This window comes from Phodopus roborovskii, unplaced genomic scaffold (assembly GCF_943737965.1).
Source record: "Phodopus roborovskii unplaced genomic scaffold, PHOROB, whole genome shotgun sequence".
Classification (NCBI taxonomy): Eukaryota; Metazoa; Chordata; class Mammalia; order Rodentia; family Cricetidae; genus Phodopus; species Phodopus roborovskii.
The window spans coordinates 10,364,949-10,386,112 of NW_026125506.1; the positions used below are offsets into that span (position 1 = coordinate 10,364,949).

At 53.7% G+C, this 21,164-nt stretch overlaps 1 protein-coding gene across 1 annotated transcript in view; it reads right to left on the bottom strand.

Annotated features, from left to right (window-relative positions):
• Positions 1 to 5,201: 5,201 nt before the first annotated feature.
• Cux2 (cut like homeobox 2) overlaps positions 5,202 to 21,164 on the bottom strand; it is a 171,550-nt gene continuing 155,587 nt past the window's right edge. The window contains exons 15-22 of the mRNA XM_051176590.1: positions 19,611 to 20,243; positions 18,839 to 18,940; positions 15,380 to 16,170; positions 14,541 to 14,718; positions 13,119 to 13,388; positions 11,039 to 11,227; positions 9,266 to 9,539; positions 5,202 to 6,379 (exon numbers count right to left, since the gene is read on the bottom strand). Of these exons, the coding sequence (XP_051032547.1) occupies positions 5,593 to 6,379; positions 9,266 to 9,539; positions 11,039 to 11,227; positions 13,119 to 13,388; positions 14,541 to 14,718; positions 15,380 to 16,170; positions 18,839 to 18,940; positions 19,611 to 20,243 (3,224 nt within the window). The 3' untranslated portion in view covers positions 5,202 to 5,592. The remainder of the gene's footprint in view (positions 6,380 to 9,265; positions 9,540 to 11,038; positions 11,228 to 13,118; positions 13,389 to 14,540; positions 14,719 to 15,379; positions 16,171 to 18,838; positions 18,941 to 19,610; positions 20,244 to 21,164) is intronic.

Sequence of the window (21,164 nt, forward strand, 5' to 3'; positions counted from 1 at the left end):
ACTATTGACCACAGCCACATGCCAGCAAATCTACCAGGGGAGGGGATGCATACCTGTGGGCCTTGTGATCTCAACAGACGAAGATGGCTGGGATGTCCAGGCTTAGGGTGGTGAAAAGGGGCGGCCACACTGGGTGGCCGGCTGAGTGCTTCCAGACCCTTGCCTGGTAACTTCTGGGCCACACTCTGGGCCCACAGGGATGGAAGTCTGACTCATGCCTCAAGGCTGCGGGACAAGCATTCAGGGCTGGGAGCTTCAAACAGTATCAAGCACTGGTCTCCAGTCACAGCCATTTCACAGATGAGGAAATGGAGTCCTAGGTACCTGATGCGGGAGAAACCAACACAGGCCTGGCTGCCTGGCTGTAAGGCTAGCCTGTGGGTGCCTCAGGCTAGTCCCTGAGGGGGTCACTCTCAGGCTAAGGTCACAGGCTAGCTCCCCAGTGGGTCGCCTTCAACAAAGTCACTTCTACCCAGCCCTGCTGCTCTTGGGTCTTGGGGTAGCTTCAGCATCTGGGTACTGTGAAGGCCTGGTTTCTATAGTAACTAACTCCACCAAGGCTGTAGAGAGCCAAGCTTTTGAAAGATGGACCTAGCCAGGGCAGTGGTGGCACACATACATGCCTTTAATCCAACCTGGTCTACAGAGCAAGTTCCAGGACAGCCAAGGCTACACAGAGAAACCCTGTCTCAAAAAAAAAAAAAAAAAAAAAAAAAAAAAAAAAAAAAAAAAAGAAAGAAAGAAAGAAAGAAAAGAAAGCTGGACCCAGCTGGGGTGGGTGGGGGAGGGGAGGGAGCGCATAGTCATTCATTGGGGTTCCTCACTGAATGGAAGGCACTAAACCAGCCGAAAGGGGGTGGGGGATAAGTCAGGGCAGGCAAATGGACTCACCTAACTAAAAGTGCAAATCCAATTGCAACATCCCTTGCCTCGTGCCTGCTGCAGCTCCCCAGTGCCCTCAGGAAGCATGCCCCATGGAGCTGCTCAGCCAGGTCGCTCTCTCCTTCCCATGCTCCCCTTTACCTGTAGGCTCCTTTGGCCTCTTCTTGGTGGGTCGTTAGCCCCACCATACCTTTACATTTGTTCCCTCTGGACCCCTTTCCATCTTCTCTTGTCATAGTTCATTTTGTCAGGGTGTCCTCTCCATGAAGAACTTCTGGTCCCCATGCCTCATGCTCTTCCCTCCTGGTTCCTCTATCGAGGCGAGGAACAGCTGCAGTCACTAAGTAAATGCTAGCGAGAGGAACCTGTGTGGAATCACCCTCCATTCAGCTCACTGCCCTCTCTTGCAGCTTTCCAAACCAGCTTCCTCCAGGAAGGCCTCCAGGTTTTTTCAGTCCACCCTGCTCCCTCTGCTCTCCCTCCCTCGACTCAGAATTCCGTAGTTGGGTGTTTTTCTGCAAGTTTCTACTTCAGGGCAAGGGACAGCTGACATGACATCAATACTAAGGCTGGTGATTCACAAAGGTACCCCAGACCCCAGAGCGGACAAGACACCGGCTCATTTGGGGGTCTCAAGTGACAAATGAGACCTGCACTCCCTGCAGGGGCCCCAGAATATGGATTTTTGACTAGGTTTCAGTTTTGTTTTGAATTTTCAAGAAAGTATCACTCTGTTGTCCAGGCTATTCCCAAATGGCTAGACTCAGGAATCCCCCTGCTTCAGCTTCTTGAGTAGCTAGATAATAGGAATACAACACCTTGTCCTATCAATCTCTCAACCTTCCTAAGAGTGGTGACCTGGGACTAGGATGGCCAGTCCCCAGTAATTGGCAATTCATAGCTACCCGGTAAGGAAATGTGTAGCCACCCCCACTTTACAGCCGGGGCAACTGAGCTCACAGAAGTGGGGCTGGCATGGAAGCCAGGCAGAGATGCCTGGGCCAGCCTGCAAGGTCACCCTTCATGGGACAGGATAGCTTCCTACCCCAACTCTGTGCTGCCTAGGAGCCAGCCTCTGGGATTCAGGCAAGTCCTCCTAGCCACAGTGGGGATAATGAGTCAGAGAGGGTGTGTGGAAGGGTTTACCAGTGAACCATCTGAACCTCTGCACGTGACTCTGGTTCATGGCTGAGCGATGCTTGAAGCACCAGACAAAATGACCCCACCCCCACCTTCAGATGACAGTCACATGGTTGTCAAGCTCCTGGTTCAGACACTGGACAGGTGTACTAGTGCTCCACACAATCCAAAACAACACCCCAGAATGCACCATGAGTCATTGATGCAACACCCCACTTTACAGGTGTGGAAACTGAGGCCTGCATTACTATCTGGGAGTATGCAGTGCTGTGCCGGTCTGGGGAAGGTCCATTTTGGTACAGGCTGATTCCCGGATCCATTTATAGACTGGCTGAGGGTTGTGGCTCATGGCCATAGGTATAAAAGCAAGGTCCAATATTGACCCATTGTCCCATGCCCCAGAGTCCACCCACCCAGCCTTTGGGCCACATTGGCCCAGGTTGTGTTCAGAGCAGCTGGGATCCTACACTCAGTCACCAATCAGGTGCTACAGTACCCATTCAGGCCATGGGCAAGGGACACCACTCTTCAGATAGCTGTTGTCACAACGGATGGTGGGCCAGAATTTTCAGAAGTTGGCTTCGGCAGTACTTAAGGGACAACCCCCATATTTGACTGCTGGTACTCAATTAAAAAACAGTATTTGCTGGGTGTGGTATGTACGTCTATAATCCCAGCACTCAGGAGGGAGGACCAGTTAGTTGTTAAAAGTCATCCATTAATACAAAGTGAGTCTGAGGGCAGCCTGGGTCCCCAAACCAAATCATATAGCCAATGGTGGTGGCCCATGCCTTTAATCCTATCACTCAGGAGGCAGAGGCAGGCAGATTTCTGAGTTCCAGGCCAGCCTGGTCTACGTAGCCAGTTCCAGGCTAACCAGGGCTATACAGGGAGCCCCTGTCTTGATAAATATGTAAACAAACAAGCAATCAAAAGAGCCTGATGAGTTTGAGCTGGTGAGGCAGCTCAGTGGGTAAAGACACTCACTATGTAAGCCTCACGGCCCAAGTTTGATTCCCTGGAATCCACAGAGAGAATCAACTCTGATCTCCACACACATGCCCACACTCACACACCACACGAACCCTAATAACAATGAGGAAATTAATCCTAGCACTCAGAGGCAGGCAAATCTCTATGCATTCCAGGCCATTGAGAGCTATATAGTGAGACCTTGTCTTAAAAAAACAAAACAATGGCTCATGACTTTAATCCCAGCACGCGGGAGGCAGAGGCAGATGGATCTCTGTGAGTTTGGGGCCAGTCTGGTCTATAGAGCTAGTTCCAGGACAGCCAGGGCTGTTACATAGAGAAACCTTGCCTCAACCACCCCAAAAGCAACAACAAAACAAAACACACCACCACCAAAACCCTACAAAACAAAGACTAAAAGATCAAAACCCTTGTTTTGTATGACACCTCTGAGGACCAATTCTGTATCCATCTTGCACCCCAGTTCCAGAACAAACATGGACACCCAGGATTATTATACAATTCTGTATTTAGGGACGTGTTTACAGAACATGTCATGTCCCTTTTGTAAAATTTTAGACAAAGTTCATCAATCTCTCATAGAAACAGTTTGTGTGTATGTGTGTGTGTGGGTGTGTTTTCTAGTTTTAAACCATTGTAGGATGTGAACTGGATGGATCTGTTTGCAGGTCTGTGGGCTTCTGCCCATGTTTCTGTGTGCAAAGGTCATACCAAATCCTGTCACAATAAAGCCACGGTGAACTCAGCTGAGTCACATCGACGTATGGCGTGGATCCCCTCAACATATAGTTTCAAGGTGAAAAGTGGCAGGGTCTCCCTGCAGGTGTGTGTGGTAACGGAGGCGGCAGAGGCTGAGACAGGCTTCATTTGTCCCAGAATGGATTTTTCTGGAAACTCACTCATCATGGTTCCCTAGTGTCAAAATATAAAAATACCCTCCTCTGGATAAAAATGTATACAGTGGAAAACTTCTCGATGCATAGCCAGGGCTATGTGTGGAAAAGAGGTTTTCCAGGGCTTGCCTGATGTCTACTGTGTGCAGCCTGGCTGAGTGCATGAGAGTGAGAAATTCTGGAACGTTATTATTATTTTTTTTTCCATTTCTGGTTGCCAACTTTTTGGCTCACACGATTTCAAGATAGTCACTGCATTAAGGAGCTGTTTGTCCCTCAAGCACTGAATGGCAACAGAGATGGCCGCACATTTATCATCACCAGTTCAGCCTCCAGAGTTTGGACAAAAAGGAATAAAAGCAGGAGGGACTCAACCACCGATATGACACAGAGGCCATCGAGTCCAATCAGCACGTTGGAGGGAGGTTGCTTCTGAGTTGGGGGAGTTACATCTTTGATCCCAAGCAGGTCTTGCGTAGGAAACTAGACTGAGAGGTAGGGATTTGGTGGCCACGTTGTGGTGACTTTGACCTCACCGAGTTCCTTAGGCTCCTGAGCACTTTCCAGGCATGAACCGATGTCAGCTTGAGAAGACGGTGGGAGACGGAGTTGAGGTTTCTGACTGGAGGGAGCTAGATTTGGAGCTGGTTGCTAACCTTTGGGGGGCTGCGGTGCACCAACACTTTTCCTTTTCTAGAAACAAGGAAGGAAGGCCACAGGGTTTTCTGGTGCGGAGTGGCCGTATTCAGACCTTAGGAGAAACCTTCCAAGTATGGCCCCCATTCAAGATGGGAGCCAAGGTCACCAACATAAGCACCATTCTTTGAGAACCTCCCCCACATCCAGCTTTCTGAAGGTTCTGGAAACACTTTGTCTATACATGGAAGGTCTCTAACTCGGGGGGGGGGGGGGTGGAGGCCTTTGTGAAGTACACTACGTTCGCTAAGGGCGCCGTTTCCACCAGCAACAGGATCTCCTGTGACAAGGAGGCTGCAGACAGATTGCCAGCCAGCATGGTCCCACCCTCAGCAGCATGGAGGTTTTCATTTAGAGTCTTTTGGACTTTCTCTTTGCGACTCGGGTTCTGGAATGGCAGCAGCAGCATGCTGTGTCTCACAGACAGGCGTAGGGGGGAAAAAAAGAATACCAAACCCACAGTCCAAGGGTTCTCTGAATTTGGTCCGTCTTAGAGCGCTTTGTGATGGCTTTGAACATTTGTCTTTTAATCTCATCTCATGGCAAAAAAACCCGACACAGCTTCTGTGTCTGCTCCACAGCAGCAGTGGCAGCATCTGATTTTATAACTCTCTTTAATATCAAAACAGCATCAGCTGGGGATAAATTCCAAAGGATCCTTTATTAAAATAGCTGAAAGAGGTCTATAAATATTTCTTTATTTTTCTAAAAGAGTTCCGAGTTTTGGGGGTGAGAATGTGGTGCCGTTTTGGTCCTGCCTCGGGCAGGACCCCACTGCCTCCTATAAGCAGGGCTGTCAAAGAGAAGATGTGGTGGTATCTGCTCACACACAACTTCAGGTAACTGGTGTTACAACAATAAACGTAAACGGCTTAACACTGCTGTCCACATTTGCATGGCTGAGTTCTTGCCTCTCTGGTCCCACCCCATCTGGGAGAGGGAGGGAAGGAGGGAAAGTGACCATCCGGGAATGTCCCTCATCCCTGGCTCAGAATTCCCACTCCAGAGCCTCTTCCCGGTTGGCAGCCCTCTCCAGTCGGTAGATTATACTGTTCAAGTTGGCCATTTTCTCATGCCGCCGCTGCAAGTTGGGGTTTACCTTGGCGCTGGGGTGCAAGGCTGAAGCTGTGTCGGCAGTGGGGCTGGCACTCGGCACTTTGGCAGGTGGGGCGCCAGGTAGGGATGGGGAGATTGGAGATGAGGAGGAGGGGATGGGTGACACACATGTCATGAGGTCTGGTGAAGAGATGGCAGAGGGAGAGTTTGGTGGCTCCTCCAGGCTGCAGCATGAGGATTCGGAGGTGGACTTGAAACTCAGAGGGTCTGAGTGAACCTGCTCCCTAACCTCCTTTTCTTGGGGGGTGTGCAATGAGGGGCAGTCTGGGTTGGGCGTGTCTGAAAGGAACGGCCCAGGGGCCAGCTCTGGGAGTTCACTGTTCTCCAGAAGGTGGGTATGCTCCTCTTTAGGACTGCCTTGTCCTCTGTCTGGATCCCCTACATCCAGGGGCTGGCTGTCCTCCATCCCCTCTGTATCCTCCTCCTGTTTAATCCTCACCAGAGCCCTGTCTGGGGCAGCTACGGGTGCGGGACTCTCAGATTCCTGCAGCTCCAGGCTCTTCATTGGGGGCTTTTGGTCCTCAGCCTCTGAGTCAGGGCTCTGTGGGGTGGGGTCCATGTGGGCGTGGCCTGGTGGCAGGACACCGGGACCCCCACCTGGGTCCAAGTCTGGATCATCCTGTGTTCCCTCCACCAGCATCTCACGACGCATCCTGGACCTGTGGCAGAGACAAGGATGAAGGTCTGGAGCTTGACAGGGGCTGCTGACCCCAGAGAGGCCCTGGGAGCAGTGCTTTTACTTCACCCACCGCCCTGGGCAACGCCCATGGGTCCAGCTATACTTTCCCGTCATGCTCTCCTTCCCAGAGCTCACTGTAGAGTGTCACGCTGAGTAACTCGGCAGCTAGCTAATCAGCGACTGATCAGGGCAGTGCCTGCCTCTCTCCTTCTAGTCCCTGGGACAGACTAGGTGCTCAGCAAACAGGATTAAGGTTTCCTTCTGCCGGTGCAAAGGAGACTTCTGTGTGTATGTGAGTGAGTGAGTGTGTGGGTGAGGAGGCTAGAAGTCAACACAGGGCGATGTGCGGCTAGTTTTTATTGTCAAATTGACATGATCTAGAATTAACCTGGGAAGAGGCAACCTCATCTGAAAGACTGCCTTGATCAGACTGCTCCATACCGTGTCTCTGAGAGATTGTCTCGACTGTTAATTGATGTAGGAGGGCCAAGCCCACTGTGGGAGGCACATCCCTAGGCAAGAAGGTCTGTTGTATCAAAAACCAAGCTAAGCATGAGCCGGGGAGCAACCAGGTCTGCAGGCCAGTAAGCAGCTCCTCCCATAGACTCTGCTTCAGCTCCTGCCTTGCCCTCCCTCGATGACGGACCCTGACCCGATGTGTCAGTCAAAGTACCCTTTTCCTCTCAGAGATGCTTTCCGTCCATGTTTTATCGCAGCAATAGGAAAGAGCCTTCATCAATACTCATATACCTTATTCTCTCTTCAATATGTTGTGGGGGGACGTGAAGGTCAGAGGTCAGTCTGGTGTCTCAATCACTCTTCACTTTAGCTTTTTGAGACAGTCACTCTCTCAGTGGACGGTACTCACACAGGCTCAACTGATCAGCCAGTGAGCCCACAAGCTTCCTGTGTGTGCCTCCCCAGCTTTGAGATCACAGGTGTAGGTGTCTTTTCTAAGACACCCCCCCCAGACAGGGTTTCTCTGTAGCTTTGGAGCCCATCCTGGAACTTGCTCAGTAGCCCAGGCTGACCTCAAACTCACAGAGACCCGCCTGCCTCTGCCTCTGCCTCCCGAGTGCTGGGATTAAAGGTGTGAGCCACCAACATGGCCTGGTGTCCTTTCTAAAATTTTAAATTACATTTATTTATCCAGTGTACGTGCATACACACCCGTGCGTGTGTGTGTGTGTGTGTGTGTGTGTGTGTGTGTGTGTCACTGTCCTCTAGCCTCGTGGGTCCTGGGGATCAGGTTGTCAAAGTCATCGGGAGGCTCGGTGCCCTCTGAGCCAGCCCGATGGCCCAATGCATGGCATTAAAAAAAAAAAAAGGAAGAGCTGGGGATCACTTGTTCAGGCAAGGCCTCTCCTAATCGTCACCCAGCCCCACCTTCCGTCTTGTGGTTCATTTGGAATCTGAGGCCTGGGTTTCTTCTTCCTTTTTTTCCCCCTATTTTGAGACAGGGTCTCATCATGCAGCCCGAGCTGGCTTGAAATTCACTATGTAGACCAGGTTGGCCTTGAACTCACAGAGATTGCTCTTATTCACCTTTCAAAACCCACCCCAGATGTCACCTCTTCGTTCAAGTTTTCTGGAGGCAAGACGCCCTCTTCCCTAAGGCCCCTACTCCTTCTCTTTTGCTAGATTAGTCAGGCTCCAGTGAAATGACTTAGACCGTGACATGTATGTGCTTGTTGGGCTCGGGGAGCGTGGCTTTGACCCCTGATCTCTAGAACCCAGCCCACTGTGCACAACGTATGATGACAGAATGCTCAGTCCCTGTGAGAAATGAGAAACAGAGATGAGGTCCCCATTGTCACTCAGGAGGGAGAGCTGTTAGGGCCCATGTCTCCTGTTGCCCTCTAGTCTGGGTCTGCAGGGCCCAAGCTCCACTGTAGGCCGCTCACTCCACAGTTGCTTCATCTCGGCGCTGCTGGCAGGGCGGAAGTGACACGCCTCATCTTGTAGCATCATCATGAGACTCCAAAGGCCACGCAGCCCAGGTGTGTGTGGTGCCAACATGCAGGGTTGAAGAGAGGAATGTGTCCTGTCCGTTTCCCCTTTTCCTTCTTGGAGATCTTGGGAGAGCTCTCTGCCCCAGAATGGATGGACAGACTCTGTCACAGTGCCACACGAACACTGGTGACATTTCTTGCAGGATCTCAGAGATGATCCTTACAATCCCATCAAGCCTCCTTGGGGGTGGGGGAAGGGGGACCTAAGCCAGCCTCGGGAAGCTCTGTGGCCTCACCAAAGCCACAGACAGCACTTGGGACCTCTGGGACCTGGCCTGCAGAATGGAAAGGCCTAAGAAAGGAGCCAGGCTTGGAGGAAGCACCATGCCCGAGGCTGCACTGGGGCAGGTGTTCCTTTGGCCTCAGTGCAGGAGAGGCCGGAGACGCCTCAGGTCTTGGCCTGAGGAGAGAGGGAGGCCTGAGTGGGAGCCGGGGACAGCGTGCAGCTGAGGTTGGACTCTGGATGTGTGGATAGCATGAGAGCCGTCACCTGTGATTTTGGTGGGGGATGTGGGTATCTGGGGCTTTTCACAGGCCTGATCTGTTCCTTCCTAGAGGCCACTGCACAGAGCGGAGGTGATGCTAGAATCACACTGTCAGTGTGGCTGTGTCAGGCTGACAAGGGGGATGCACCGTGGGCTCAGGGAAGGGCCCAGGGTCCCTCAGCTGGAGGTGACACAGTTGGAATCTAGAAATAGCTTTGTGATCCAGCTGCAGCCCTCAGGCCTGAACCACCATCAGGTGTTCCCACAAGCCTCCCTGCCTTCCTTATGACACTCTGTGTCCCCTGTGACCCCGTGTGTGCCCATGGCCCTCCCTCTGCTGCTCCATGACCCAGGTGCCCCCCAGGCTACCTGTAGTTGTGGAACCAGTTGATGACGGTGTTGGTCTTGAGGTTGAGCTGGAATGACAGCAGCTCTATGGTTTGCTGTGATGGGTAGGGCTCCAGTTGGTAGGCCTTCCGCAGCGCCTCCTTCTCTGCAGGTGCCAGCACCACACGTGGCTTCTTGGCCTGCATGAGGCTCAGCTCCTGTGGCTGCTGACAGGGGCTAGGGCACTCAGAGTGCATGGCCGGAGACTCACTGTCTGAGCCTGTGCTGATGAGCCCATAGCGGCGCTTCAGATAGGCTGGGGAGAGAGGGAGCCATCGACATCACACTTGGCAGGGATGGCAGAACTACAGGACAGTGGCCAGCCAGCCCAGCAGAGTCCTCCATGCACCCAGCCCTGTCCAGTTCCTCCTCCCCTGGCTCTGCTGAGATGCTGGCTGGTCTCCTGCTCGAAGGTTCCTGGAGCACAGTCACTCCAGAGACCATGAGGGGGTGCTTGCAGGCAGAGGGTGCACAAATTGGGGCGTTCTGTGACCAGCAAGACTGTTAGAAGTGCCACTAAGTTTCAGAACAGTTTGCTGTGTGTGGGGCCACTTTGAATTAACCCTCTTGTTGTAGGATGCACGCGGCCCTCACAACAAGATGTGAACAAGAGCTCTGCTGTGGTTTAGATCTAGAAGGTTCTCCAGAGGCTGCTGTGGGATGTCCCTTTACACTGTGTGAAGATATGCCACTGTGGTTGGTTTAAATAAGAAAGCTAAACAGCCAACAGCAAGGCAGGATTCTGGGGGTAGAGAGAATGCTGGGAAGAAGAAGGCAGGGTCACCAGCCAGACACTGAGCGGACAAGATGGGCAATACGGAGATTCCATAATAAAGCTACGTGGCAGAAAGTGGATTAAGAGAAATGGGTTAGTTTAAGCTGTAAGAGCTAGTTAGAAAGAAGCCTAAGCTACCAGCCAACCTTTCATAATTAATACGAGTCTCTGTGTGGTTATTCAGGAGCTGGCTGGCAGGACAGAGGAAGGCTCTGGACAGAGGCTTAGCCCCAGTGAGTGGCACTGAGTCAGGAGTTGGGGACTTTGAGCAGTGGGATGTAGCTGGAGCCTTCAGGTCATTGGAGGTGAGGCGTGGCAGTCCCTGTCCTCCTGTGTTCTACGCCCACACCCACGCCCACGTGCAGTGGCTTTCCACTATCAAACGATCTCAAGCCAGCCCCTCCTTTACCTTATAATGAGTTATGGTTGCACCTAAAACCATGCCCAAAGGGTGTGGCCACCACCACAAGTTCACTGAGACAGCCAGATGCCACTAAAGAGGTGTATCTTGTTTTGATTTGTTTGGGACAAGGTCTCATACAGCCCAGGCTGGCCGATGTTGAACTTCTGATCCCCCCCACACACACTCCCACCCCGCCTCTGCATCCTGAACGGTGCTGGGATTACAGGTGTGCAGTATGGTGACTGGTTTAGGCAGTGTTGGTGAATGAACCCGGGACTTCATGAATGCTAGGTAAGCACTTGCCCAGCTTCCGGGGAGCACACCCTTGAAGGAACCACGGGGGCCCTGGGTGGGCCTGCTCTCTGCTACATAGGCTGGGTAAAGGGCACAGGATTCATGTAGAGGAGAGAGGGAGGCCTGAGCGGGAGCCGGGGACAGTGTGCAGCTGAGGTTGGACTCTGGATGTGTGGATAGCATGAGAGCCGTCACCTGCGATTTTGGTGGGGGATGTGGGTATCTGGGGCTTTTCACAGCGTGGCTGCGACCTGGTTATCCGGCCACCGCAGCCTGCTCTCACCTTTCTTCTCCAGTTTCTTCATGTCCCGCAGCCTTTCCACGTTGTGGGGGTCGCTCAGCCACAGCTGCATGCGCACGAAGGGCTCCCGACCCTTCAAGCTCAGCTTGTGCCAGGGCTTGGGCCTGGACAGCAGGTCTGACACAGAGCCCTGTGTCAGTCCCAGGATGCTCTCACCAAACAACCGCTGCCCTGGGGACAGGGCAGAGGGCAACTGTCACCCCAGGCCAGGCACAGACACCCACTCCCAGGAGAGGCAGAGGAGGAGCAGGCCAGGGAGGGTGGCCTGGCCCGGGACTCTTTCTACACAAGAGACTGGAGAGGGTGGGCACTGGACAGTAAAACAAACACTGACTTTCCGTTAGTACCGTTTTTTTTTCATTCCCAGGGGACCACCCCTCCAAACTGCCAGCAGACACCCTGTCCTGAACACAAGCTCATACCCTTCCCCCTGCAGGCTACCCTAGCACAATCCAAATTTCAAATGTGTCAGACCTCTGACCCATTAATACTCTCCCTCAGGACTAGCCTAGAGGGACCCCTGCCCAAGAGCATCAGGGCTATAAACTGTTTTTTGTAGGGAGGGTGCCAGGTCAAACCCGGGCCCCCCTGCATGTCAGGCAAGCTCCATGTTACTCCTGTTTCTGACACTCCTGTAGCTTTTTGTGTGTTCTGACAAGAATCTTGCTTGGTAGCTGAGGCTAGCCTCAAACTTGTGATCCTCCTGCCCTAGGCTCTCAAGTACTGGTGACAGGGATGCAGGACACACCTGGCTCCAACTGCCTTCATGTGGAGGTCACAGGTCAACCTTGGGTGTCCTCCTCAATGGCTTTAAAGCTCAGTTTTTGGAGACGGGATTTCTGACCGGACCCGGAGCTCACCATTTCCTAGCTGGCCAGGGATCGGCCTGTCTCTGCCCCAACTTTAACTGAGTTACAGATGTGCACCACCTTTGTTTGCTTTTATTTATGTGTCTGGGGGTTTGCCCACATGTATGTCTGCACACCACTACATGCCGAGTGCCCTAGTAGGTATGAAGAGGGTATTGGATTCCTGGAGCAGAGTTATAGATGGTTGTAAGCTACATGAGTGGGCGCTAGGAGCTGAACTTGGGTCCTCTGGAAGAGCAACCAGTGTCATTAACCACTGAACCATCTTTCCAGTCCCAATGCTTGGTTTTTAACGTAGCCAGGGATTCGAACTCTGGCCCTTCATCAACTGACCATCTGCTTAGCCTTTCTTTTGCTTCTTTTTTTTCTTTCCTCCTTTCTTTCTTTCTTTTTTCCAGACAGAGTTTCTCTGTGTAGCCCTAGCTGTCCTGGAACTCACTCTGTAGACCAGGCTGGCCTCAAACTCACAGAGATCCACCTGCCTCTGCCTCCCGAGTACTGGGATTAAAGGTGTGAGCCACCACCACTGAGCTTGTCTTCATTATTGACTTTTTAAACTTTTGTTCTTTGAGTAAAGGTCTCGCGCTGTAGCCCAGGCAGACTTTGAATTTGTGGCTGTCTCCTGCCTCAGCCTCCTAGGATTACTGAATGAGTACCATGCCCACCCAGTTCATGTTGGGTATTTTGGGACAACGCTGTCTTCTTCTTGTAATAGAAACCATAGTGACAGTTGTTGGGTTTACACAGGTCCCTGGTGGGGGACAGAGCCAGCAGGAATCTGTGATTCAGAGGAATGTGTCACCCTGCTCTCTGGCCCCATAAATGAACATCACCATTGTTTGTTTTTCGAGACAAGGCTGTCCTAGAACTCACTGTAGCCCAGGCTGAACTCGGAGATCCTGTCTGCCTCTGCCTCTCAAGTGCTGGGGTCAAAGGTGAGCGTCACCACGACGTGGCTGACAGGGGCTCAAGGCCCGCTGCAGCACAGTTTTGAGAGACAAGAAGTGCCACCTCTCTGCATTCCTCAGCAGGAGTCATTCCTGGTCAGAGTCATGTGCCTCGCATGGGGTCCTACACACGCAGGACTGGCTGAACCTCCAGGCTGGCCCTGAGGTCACCGGAAAGTCCCAGTGGCACTTTGTTCAAAACCCGGAAAAGCTCGTCTAGGGCTGCAGCCAGCACCCCGCACGTACCTAGGTTGTTGTCTGTGAGGACCTCCTTGACCCGCTTGGTGATGGAGTATGTGTCCAGCTCTGGGGACATGGCCACCATCTCCTGGATGCCCCCTGCAGCCTGGCTGCCTGAGAAGGGCTTCCCACCCAGGGAGGAGCTGGCCCGACTCTCAGGCTGTTGGTTTTCTTTGCTGCTTTCCAGTGACAGGCCCAGGGGCTCCTGGGAAGTCTTTTCAGGTTCCATGGGGCTGGGGGGAGGTGACGGTGAGGACCTCTGCTCAGTGGGACTGGCTGTAGGGGAGAGACAGTAGGGCAATCACTGCCCCTGGGTGTGGCTAGGCAGGATAGCTTGTCAGGGCTGATACTGGAACCAAGGCATCTTGCAGCCACCATAGTGCACCCTGAGAATGGCCTGTCCAGGGGTCCTCATGATATGTAGCTTTCCCTTTTCCTATGGTACTGGCAGTTGAGCCAGTGCCTGGCTATACTAGGCAAACACCCTACCAATGAACAATAGCTCAACTCTTCAAAAATTTCATTTGGAGATGTGGGCCTCTACACATTGCAAAACACTGGCCTTGAACTCACAATCCTCCTGCCTCCGCCCCAGAGCGCTGCTTACCTGTCTGCCACCTGATTTGTCTATCTGCTACCTGTCTGCAAGTGTCTCTTGCCTATCAGTCTCTGCCAGATGTCTGCCATTTGCTTTGCTTGTGTGTCTATAGCCTGCCTTCTGCCTGTCTACCAATAGCCTGTCCTTATTTTGTAGCCACAAATTGACAAGGAGGGAGCTCTAGTCCTGTTGCTAAGGTGAAACTGTCACCTGTCACCTGGAACCTGGGATTCTGTCACCTGACACGGTTCTGGTTTGTAACCCTGCTGGCGGTCCTGATTATTTCTGTGACTCAAGGTAGAAACAGCTTCGATGGGTTGTCAAGTGTGGGCTCTGGTCCTGGGCCAGACTCATCGCCTCTTTGCGGTCTCTGGGGCAGGCGGGCCATCCTGCCTGCAGCCACATGTGCTGAAATACGTGCCACCCACAGAACCCCAGCAGCCCTGCATACTGGCCCTGTGACTCTCTGGGCCTCCTTTTCTTCCCCTGCTAAGTTCAGGCTCCACCCTGCCCATGATGTCATTCCCAACCAGCTGACTGGCCCAGGTCTGTGCTGAGACAGATCCTGAGTGGCAAGTTTGATCATGGGGGGGGGGGGGCAGCGGCACAGGACTGCACTGGTTGTGTGTGTCCCATCTGCTCTAAATGCCTAGGCCCAAGCCTTCTGCTGGGAGGAAACTTCCTTCCAGAGGGAGCAGAGGTGTGGGGTCAGAACACGTGTCCCGGGTGACAGACTGAGGGCTGTAGAATGGTGTTGGGGATGAGGAGAGGGACAAGCAAGCCCACTGGTTTGGGGTAGAGCCTGTGGAGGCCCTGTGCCCAGTACTCACCCTGCGTGGCGCTGGGCTGCTGGGTTGGGGTCTGGGCCTGGCCCTGGCCCTGGCCCAGCTGGTCCGACAGCCATAGCTGCATGCGGATGAAGGGCTCTCGGCCCTTCTGTGTCAGCTTGCTCCATGGCTTTGGCCGTGACAGCATGTCACTCACGCTGCCCTGGGACAGTCCCAGGACCTACAGGTGGAAGGCAGATTAGCAAATCCTATATGTAGCCTTCCTGGCTCCTCCCTGGCCCTTTAGAACCTGCTCTCCACAGAACTCCTATGTGACCCTTAAGGTTCATGGTCCCCTCCAGGATGCTACTCTGCACCTCCTTCTTTTCTCCCAACTCTGGTTTTGTGACCCTTTCTTGAACCTCTGCTTTTTTTGTTTGTTTGTTTGTTTTGTTTTGTTTTCTCAAGACAGGGTTTTTCTGTGTAACAGCCCTAGCTGTCCTGATACTAGCTCTGTAGACCAGGCTGGCCTCAAATTCACAGAGCTCCGTGTGCCTCTGCCTTCCAAGTGCTGGCATTAAATAAAGGCATGTGATACCACCAACCCTTGAACCTCTGCTATTTAGACACATGTTCTAACACCAGCTGGGGACACTAAGGCACTGGGCTAGGCTGAGTCCTAAACTTTAGGGGCTGGACCATGGGACCTCCAGAGGAGTGTGGAGGGCAGGGGACTGGCTGCTAACTGGCCCAGTGTTCAGGGACGGCTAGATGCCAGACAAACATCTGACTGGGCTCCTAAGGAGTGGCTTCCCACCCGGTCACCCTTCAGACTACAGGTCTTAGGCCCAATGCCCCGTTGGGCCTTATTCCTGGGTTCCCAGGTTCCCCGTGGCCCGTACCTTTTCCCCAAAGATGCGCTGGCAGATGCCATTCTTGGCCAGCTTCTCTTTGACCTGGCGGGTCAGCTCCAGCGTGTCCACCTCCCGGTACATGTACAGCTCGTACTGCTCAGGCGTCAGGGGCGGCACGGTGGGCTTGAGGGTGCGAGGCACATAGGCTGGGTAGTAGGGCAGTCGCCCGCCCCCCACCTCGGGGGCCCCGGCCTCAGCCTTGAGTTCTCCCACTCTGGGGGGCTCATCCTCGCCCATGGCTGCTTCATCCTCAGGGGCGATGGCTGCCTCATCCCCACGGGGCCAGGCTCTACCATTGGGCTGTCCCGAGTAGCTGGAGGAAGAGGAGGAGAGGGAGGGCGACACGGACGCATAGGGACGGCTGAGCAGGCCGCGGTCCGATGCCCAGTGGTGGTCAAAGTAGCCGGCATCGCCGATCTCGGACTTCACCTTGCGGATGATCCGCTGTACAAACGCAGCCGGGGACAGGACAGCAAGCGGCGCCTGCACACTGCTGCTGCTGCTGCTGCTGCTGCTGCTGCAGCCGCCACCACTATCTTCTTGCTTCAGGCAGGCCAGGGCCCCATTCTGGCCCACAGTGGCCAGTGAGGGTCGCTCCGGAGGAGAGGGGGGCACAGAGCGGCCCCTGGGTCCCGACTCCATCTCCAGCAGGGCCTGCTGCTGGGCTTGCATCTCCCGGCGGGCTTGTTCTAGAATGTTCTTGATGGCGTCTTCGGAGGTGCTGGAGGAGGCTGTGCCGTTGGGGATGCTCACAGAGGCTGTGGAGTTCTTGGGCTCACCTGTGGGAAAGGTGACAGGGTGGACATGGGCCCATCATCAGGGCCAAGTCATATGTAGCAGCATCTGTGTTTATACCATCTAAATGTGGGGACAACCTCTGTGTCCAACAATAGGGAACTGGTCAAGTAAGTAACGGTCAATCTAGTGGAATACTAGGCAGGTATTCATTTAAAAAAAAATCAGGCCAATAGCAAAAATCTTAGTATACGTGGGAAAAGTGAACACGGAGGCAAGACCGTGTCAAAACCAAAGCCACGCCTTTTATGAATGGCGTGAACCCACCGTGTAGAGGCTCAAGGTCAAGAAAGAGGCAGAAGGAGAGCAGAAGGTAGTTCTTACCAGGATTCTAGAGCAAAATCATGGCGGAAACCCAAATGTCCAAAGACCAAAGACAAGATAATGACCATTAGTGTGGGCACACTGGAATACTACTACACAGCAGTGAGCCGGAGTTCCCTGCAGAGCACATAAACTAGGCCATAAAACAAAGTACTAACGGTGATCCACAGGATGGCTGTGGGGAGCACACCTTTAATCCCACCTCACAGAGGCAGGGCGATTGCTCAAGTACCAGGCCAGCCTGGTCTACAGACCAAGGTCCAGGGCAGCCAGCGGTACAGAGAGAAACCCTGTCTCACATTAAAAACGAAAAACAAAACAAGACATCGAAAGTGTAAAATGTCTCCAAGAAGCACCAAGCAAGTAAATGAAACAACATGATTTAGGGGGAAATGTCATCAAACGGCAAACGCCATGATAGGAAAAACAAAAACAAAAACAACAACAACAAAAAACCAGGTTGACAGCTATCCCAGGAAGGGGAGAAGAGGGGAGGGGAGGGCCAGGTCAGAGGCACGAGGGCTCTCTAAACTGGGTGGGGGCCATAGTCCCCAGAGGCTCAGCTGCCCACATGAGTAAGTGAATGAACACAGATGAGAGGGCCATGGTTAGGTGCTGCCTCTGGGCCAGACAGGACACCATGACCTTCCTCCATGACCCTCCTGTGTAGCCTGTATCCTGGGGACCACCACACAGTCATTATATATTTTTCCAGTGAAAAGTAATAGAACAGTGTTCAGTCGTGAAAAGGAACACAGCATGGATACAAGCTGTGACCTAGAAAAACATTTAAAACCAAGAAGGGTCGTGAAGGACGGCAAGCCAGGAAGCGCCTGTCACATGACTTCAAAGTACTGTCCAGCAACAGGCTCAAGTGGGGAGTGGCTGCTTATTGGGATGGGAAGGCTGTCCCCGCCCCAACCTTCGGTTATTTTTGAGACAGGGTTTCTCTGTATAACAGCCTGGCTGGCCTGGAACTCACTGAGATCTGCCTGCCTCTGCCTCCCGAGTGCTGGGATTAAAGGAATGTGCCACCACCGCCTGGCTAGCCTGTCACCATCATAAGCAAGTTGTATAGCGCATGCTGGAGCTAGCAATTGGCCAAATACTCTGTTCCTCCTGGGCGACGGCTAGTGCCCTGCACGTGGCTCTTTCCAGCTGTTTCAAGCTTGTGGAGGTGGGAGTGGGGGTCTGTGCCTACCCTTGTAACTTCGTCTCTTGTTGCTGGCCCCGTACTCAGCGTGAACATTTCCCTGGGCCTGTTGCCCACGTTAACACTTCTCCACGTCTGTTCCTGGCCCTGGGGGAAGCACTGTGGCCTCAGGCACCCAGAGCCCGTGAGACTGGACTCAAGGCCTTGCTGCTATGTCCCATCCACATCTGTAGCCCTGTCTAGCATGCATTGGGAGCTTTAAAAATGTATCATGAGTGGCTCTAAGGACTACATAGTGGGGTGGCGTAGACACCTGACCACAAGGCATGTCCCTCTCCTGTGGCCCCTCACAGGAAGGCAGTCTGGGACACATTTTCCTCATAGGACTTTGCAACTGGAACACTTGCATGGATCTTCCACCAGGGGGCAGCAGACACTGCTCAGTGAGGCGGGAGCTCTGAACCCAGCATCCAGGGTCCCCAAGGTCTACACAGCAGAGTGTAAGTGTGTAGCTTGGGCCTGGTTGCAGAAGCCCCCAAGCCAGTGGCAGAGACAAGCACATGATTCTACTGATTGTGGAATCACAACAAAGACTAGGAAGATCTTTTTTTTCCAAGATAGGGTTTCTCTTTGAAAACCTGGCTGAACTAGAACTCACTTTGTAGACCAAGCTGGTCTCAAAATCTCAGAAATTCACCAAGGCCACACTGCTAATCAACAGCAAAGCCAGAATGTCCAGCTAGCCTGTACTCAGTACTGTAGGTACTCAGTACTCTGCTATCTTGCACTCAGTACTCTAAGCCACAGAGGACAGAGCATGCGCAGCACCCCAGCCCATCTGGGTAAAGTCAGGGGCTCCCCTGAAAACGTGAAGCATAAGGAAGTGAGTGGAAGCTGGTTAGATGTCCCGGGTGGGAGTCCCGTGAGAGGTGTGGAGGGGTGTGAAGACCCTGGGCCTGAAGGTCTTACTGAATAGCTGGGACATTATCGTGGGAGCATCAGGGGCCCAGGGGAGATACCTGAGCAGTGGCATGTCCCTGTTTGTACTCCAAAAAGGTCCTTCTGGCCCCCGGAATGCTCAGGGATGACAGGTGGCTGCAGGGGCCTTGCCCCTTGCTGAGAGCAGCCTTGAGGTGCAGGCAGGTGTCAGAGGTCACTGGCCGAGGCCTACTCACCTCCCTTCTGAGATTCAATCTCCTTCTTGGCCTGCTCCAGGATACTCTTAATAGCGTCATCCGAGCCTGTCTCAGGTGTGCGGATTCTTGGGGTGATGCTGCCTGGGGGAGGCACGAAGGTGGCGGCTGTGGGGCCTGTGGGTGGGGGTGTCAGGCCCTGGAGGTGGGCAGGAGGGTGTGGACCAGACTGTCCCTGGGGAGTGCAGGGCCACAGCTTACTCTATGTGGCAAATGGTAGATGGCATAGTAACTCTGGCTTTGGGGTTGGAACCCAGGGCCTTTGGGCATGCTAGGCCAGTGCTTGGCACTGAGCCATGTGTCCAGCTGGACTCTGGCTTAACAGTAACAGACTGTGGCAATGATGGCAACAGCTAAAACCCTTCTTTTTTTTTTTTTTTTTTTTTTTTTTTTAAAGACAGAGTCTCTCTGTGCAGCCTTGGTTGTCCTGGAGCTAGTGGCTGGCCTTGAACTCACAGACATTCACCTGCCTCTGCCGGATGATGGGATTAAAGGCATGTGCCATCACTGCCCGACCAGCTAACACTTCTTGACACCCATCCTGGGTGCAATGGTCAGATTCTGGGTCCTTTCAGCCCCTCCCCAGAGAGCTGACAGATGGGGCCACTGGGCGGCAGCTCACCTATCCCCGGGGCTACAAGTGTCCACGGGTGGCAGCTCATCTACCCCCCCTCCCCTCTCCACGTGGCCACAGGGCAGCAGCTCACCGACCCCAGGTTACACATGGCGGTGGTGGGGCGGCTTCGTGGCTCACCTCGCTGCCGCACCTGGATGGTGCGCAGGGCCAGCACATTCTGCTCGTCCGACAGGAACTGCTTCATCTTGATGAAGGGCTCCTTACCCTTCACCGTGAGCTTGCGCCAGGGCTTGGGCCGCGCCAGGATCTCACTCACCGAGCCCTGCGACAGTCCTAGCACGTAGTGACCGAACACACGTTGGCCAATGTTATGCTTCAACAGCTGTTCCTTCACCTGGAAGGCGATCTCGGCCGTGTCCAGCTGCTCCTCCTCTGGCCCGGCCCCATCCACGGGCTCTGGGGCCCCCGTGGGCTCGGGGCCGAGTGCTGAGGTGGCGGGATGCTTCGCACCGCCATAGAAGGCTGGTGAGAATGCCAGCAGGTTGCCTGCTTCCCCTTTGAAGGCAGCTGGGCCCATTATGTGCTTGGGCAGCAATGGGTCCCCAGCCAGCCTCTCCCCGGATGCCAGGCTGGAGAAGGGGGACAGTGAGAAAGTCCTTGGCCCATCAGGACCCAGGCTGGAGCCCAGCAGGGGCTGCCCAGGGCTCGGGGACAGTGGGTCTTCCAGGCCTGGTGGAGGTGGAAGTTGAGGGTAGGAGGGCTCCGTGCCCAGTGAACCCTTGATAGAGTCATCCTCCGAGGGATCCTCCTCTAGAACACCAGGATGGACGCACAGACAGACAGAAGCACAGATAGAGAGGCGGGTGGTAATGGAGGAGAGGGTTATGCAGAGGCAAGAGAGATGGCCAGAGAGGGAGACAGAGAGAGGGACAGAGGTGGGTCCAGAGAGAGCAGGGACAGGGACAGGAAAAACGGGGTAATGGAGGGACAGGGAGAAGGAAAGGCTATAGACCTCAGAGATCATAAACGTCCACACAAACGTCCATTCTCAAACCCCACCTCCTCGGACCCCCTTCAGATGCTAGTTCGTGGGAGCCATCTGCAGCCGTTGGGGACATTACCCTAGCAAGCAGGGATGGACTCACTCCCATGCAGGTGTCTTATGTCCCTCTGTGCCTCCATCACTCAGGCCACCCCAGCACTTTCCATTTAGGAGTGAAGGGATGAGTAATGAGCCTGCTATATTCTTGGGGAGGGTCACAAGGTGAGCCACTTGTGGGAAGAAGGCCTTTCAAGCAGTGGTCATTCCCTGGGGGGTGGGCTGTGGGGTGGGTGGGGTATGGACGCCTACTTCTCGTTACTCCTGTTTTCGGTTTTGTTTGTTTGTTTGCTTTTATTTTTCCAGACAGGGTTTCTCTGTGTAGCCCTGGCTGTCCTGGAACTTGTTCTGTAGACCAGGCTGGCCTCGAACTCACTGCCTCCTGAATACTGGGATTAAAGGTGAGGGCCACCACCTCCCCCTTGTGACTCCTTCTTATTAAAGCCCCACTGTCCAGCTGGACTCAGGATCAAGGGAAGCCATCGGAAGCCTTGGGACTACATGACCTTGAATATGGGGGCCTACACAGCAGGTTCTTATCTCACACGCTTGCCTCATATATGGCAATGGCCCTGGGGTGTTACAAAGTTCAGGGGCATCCCTGCCCAGACCCCAGCCCAAGTGTCCCTCAG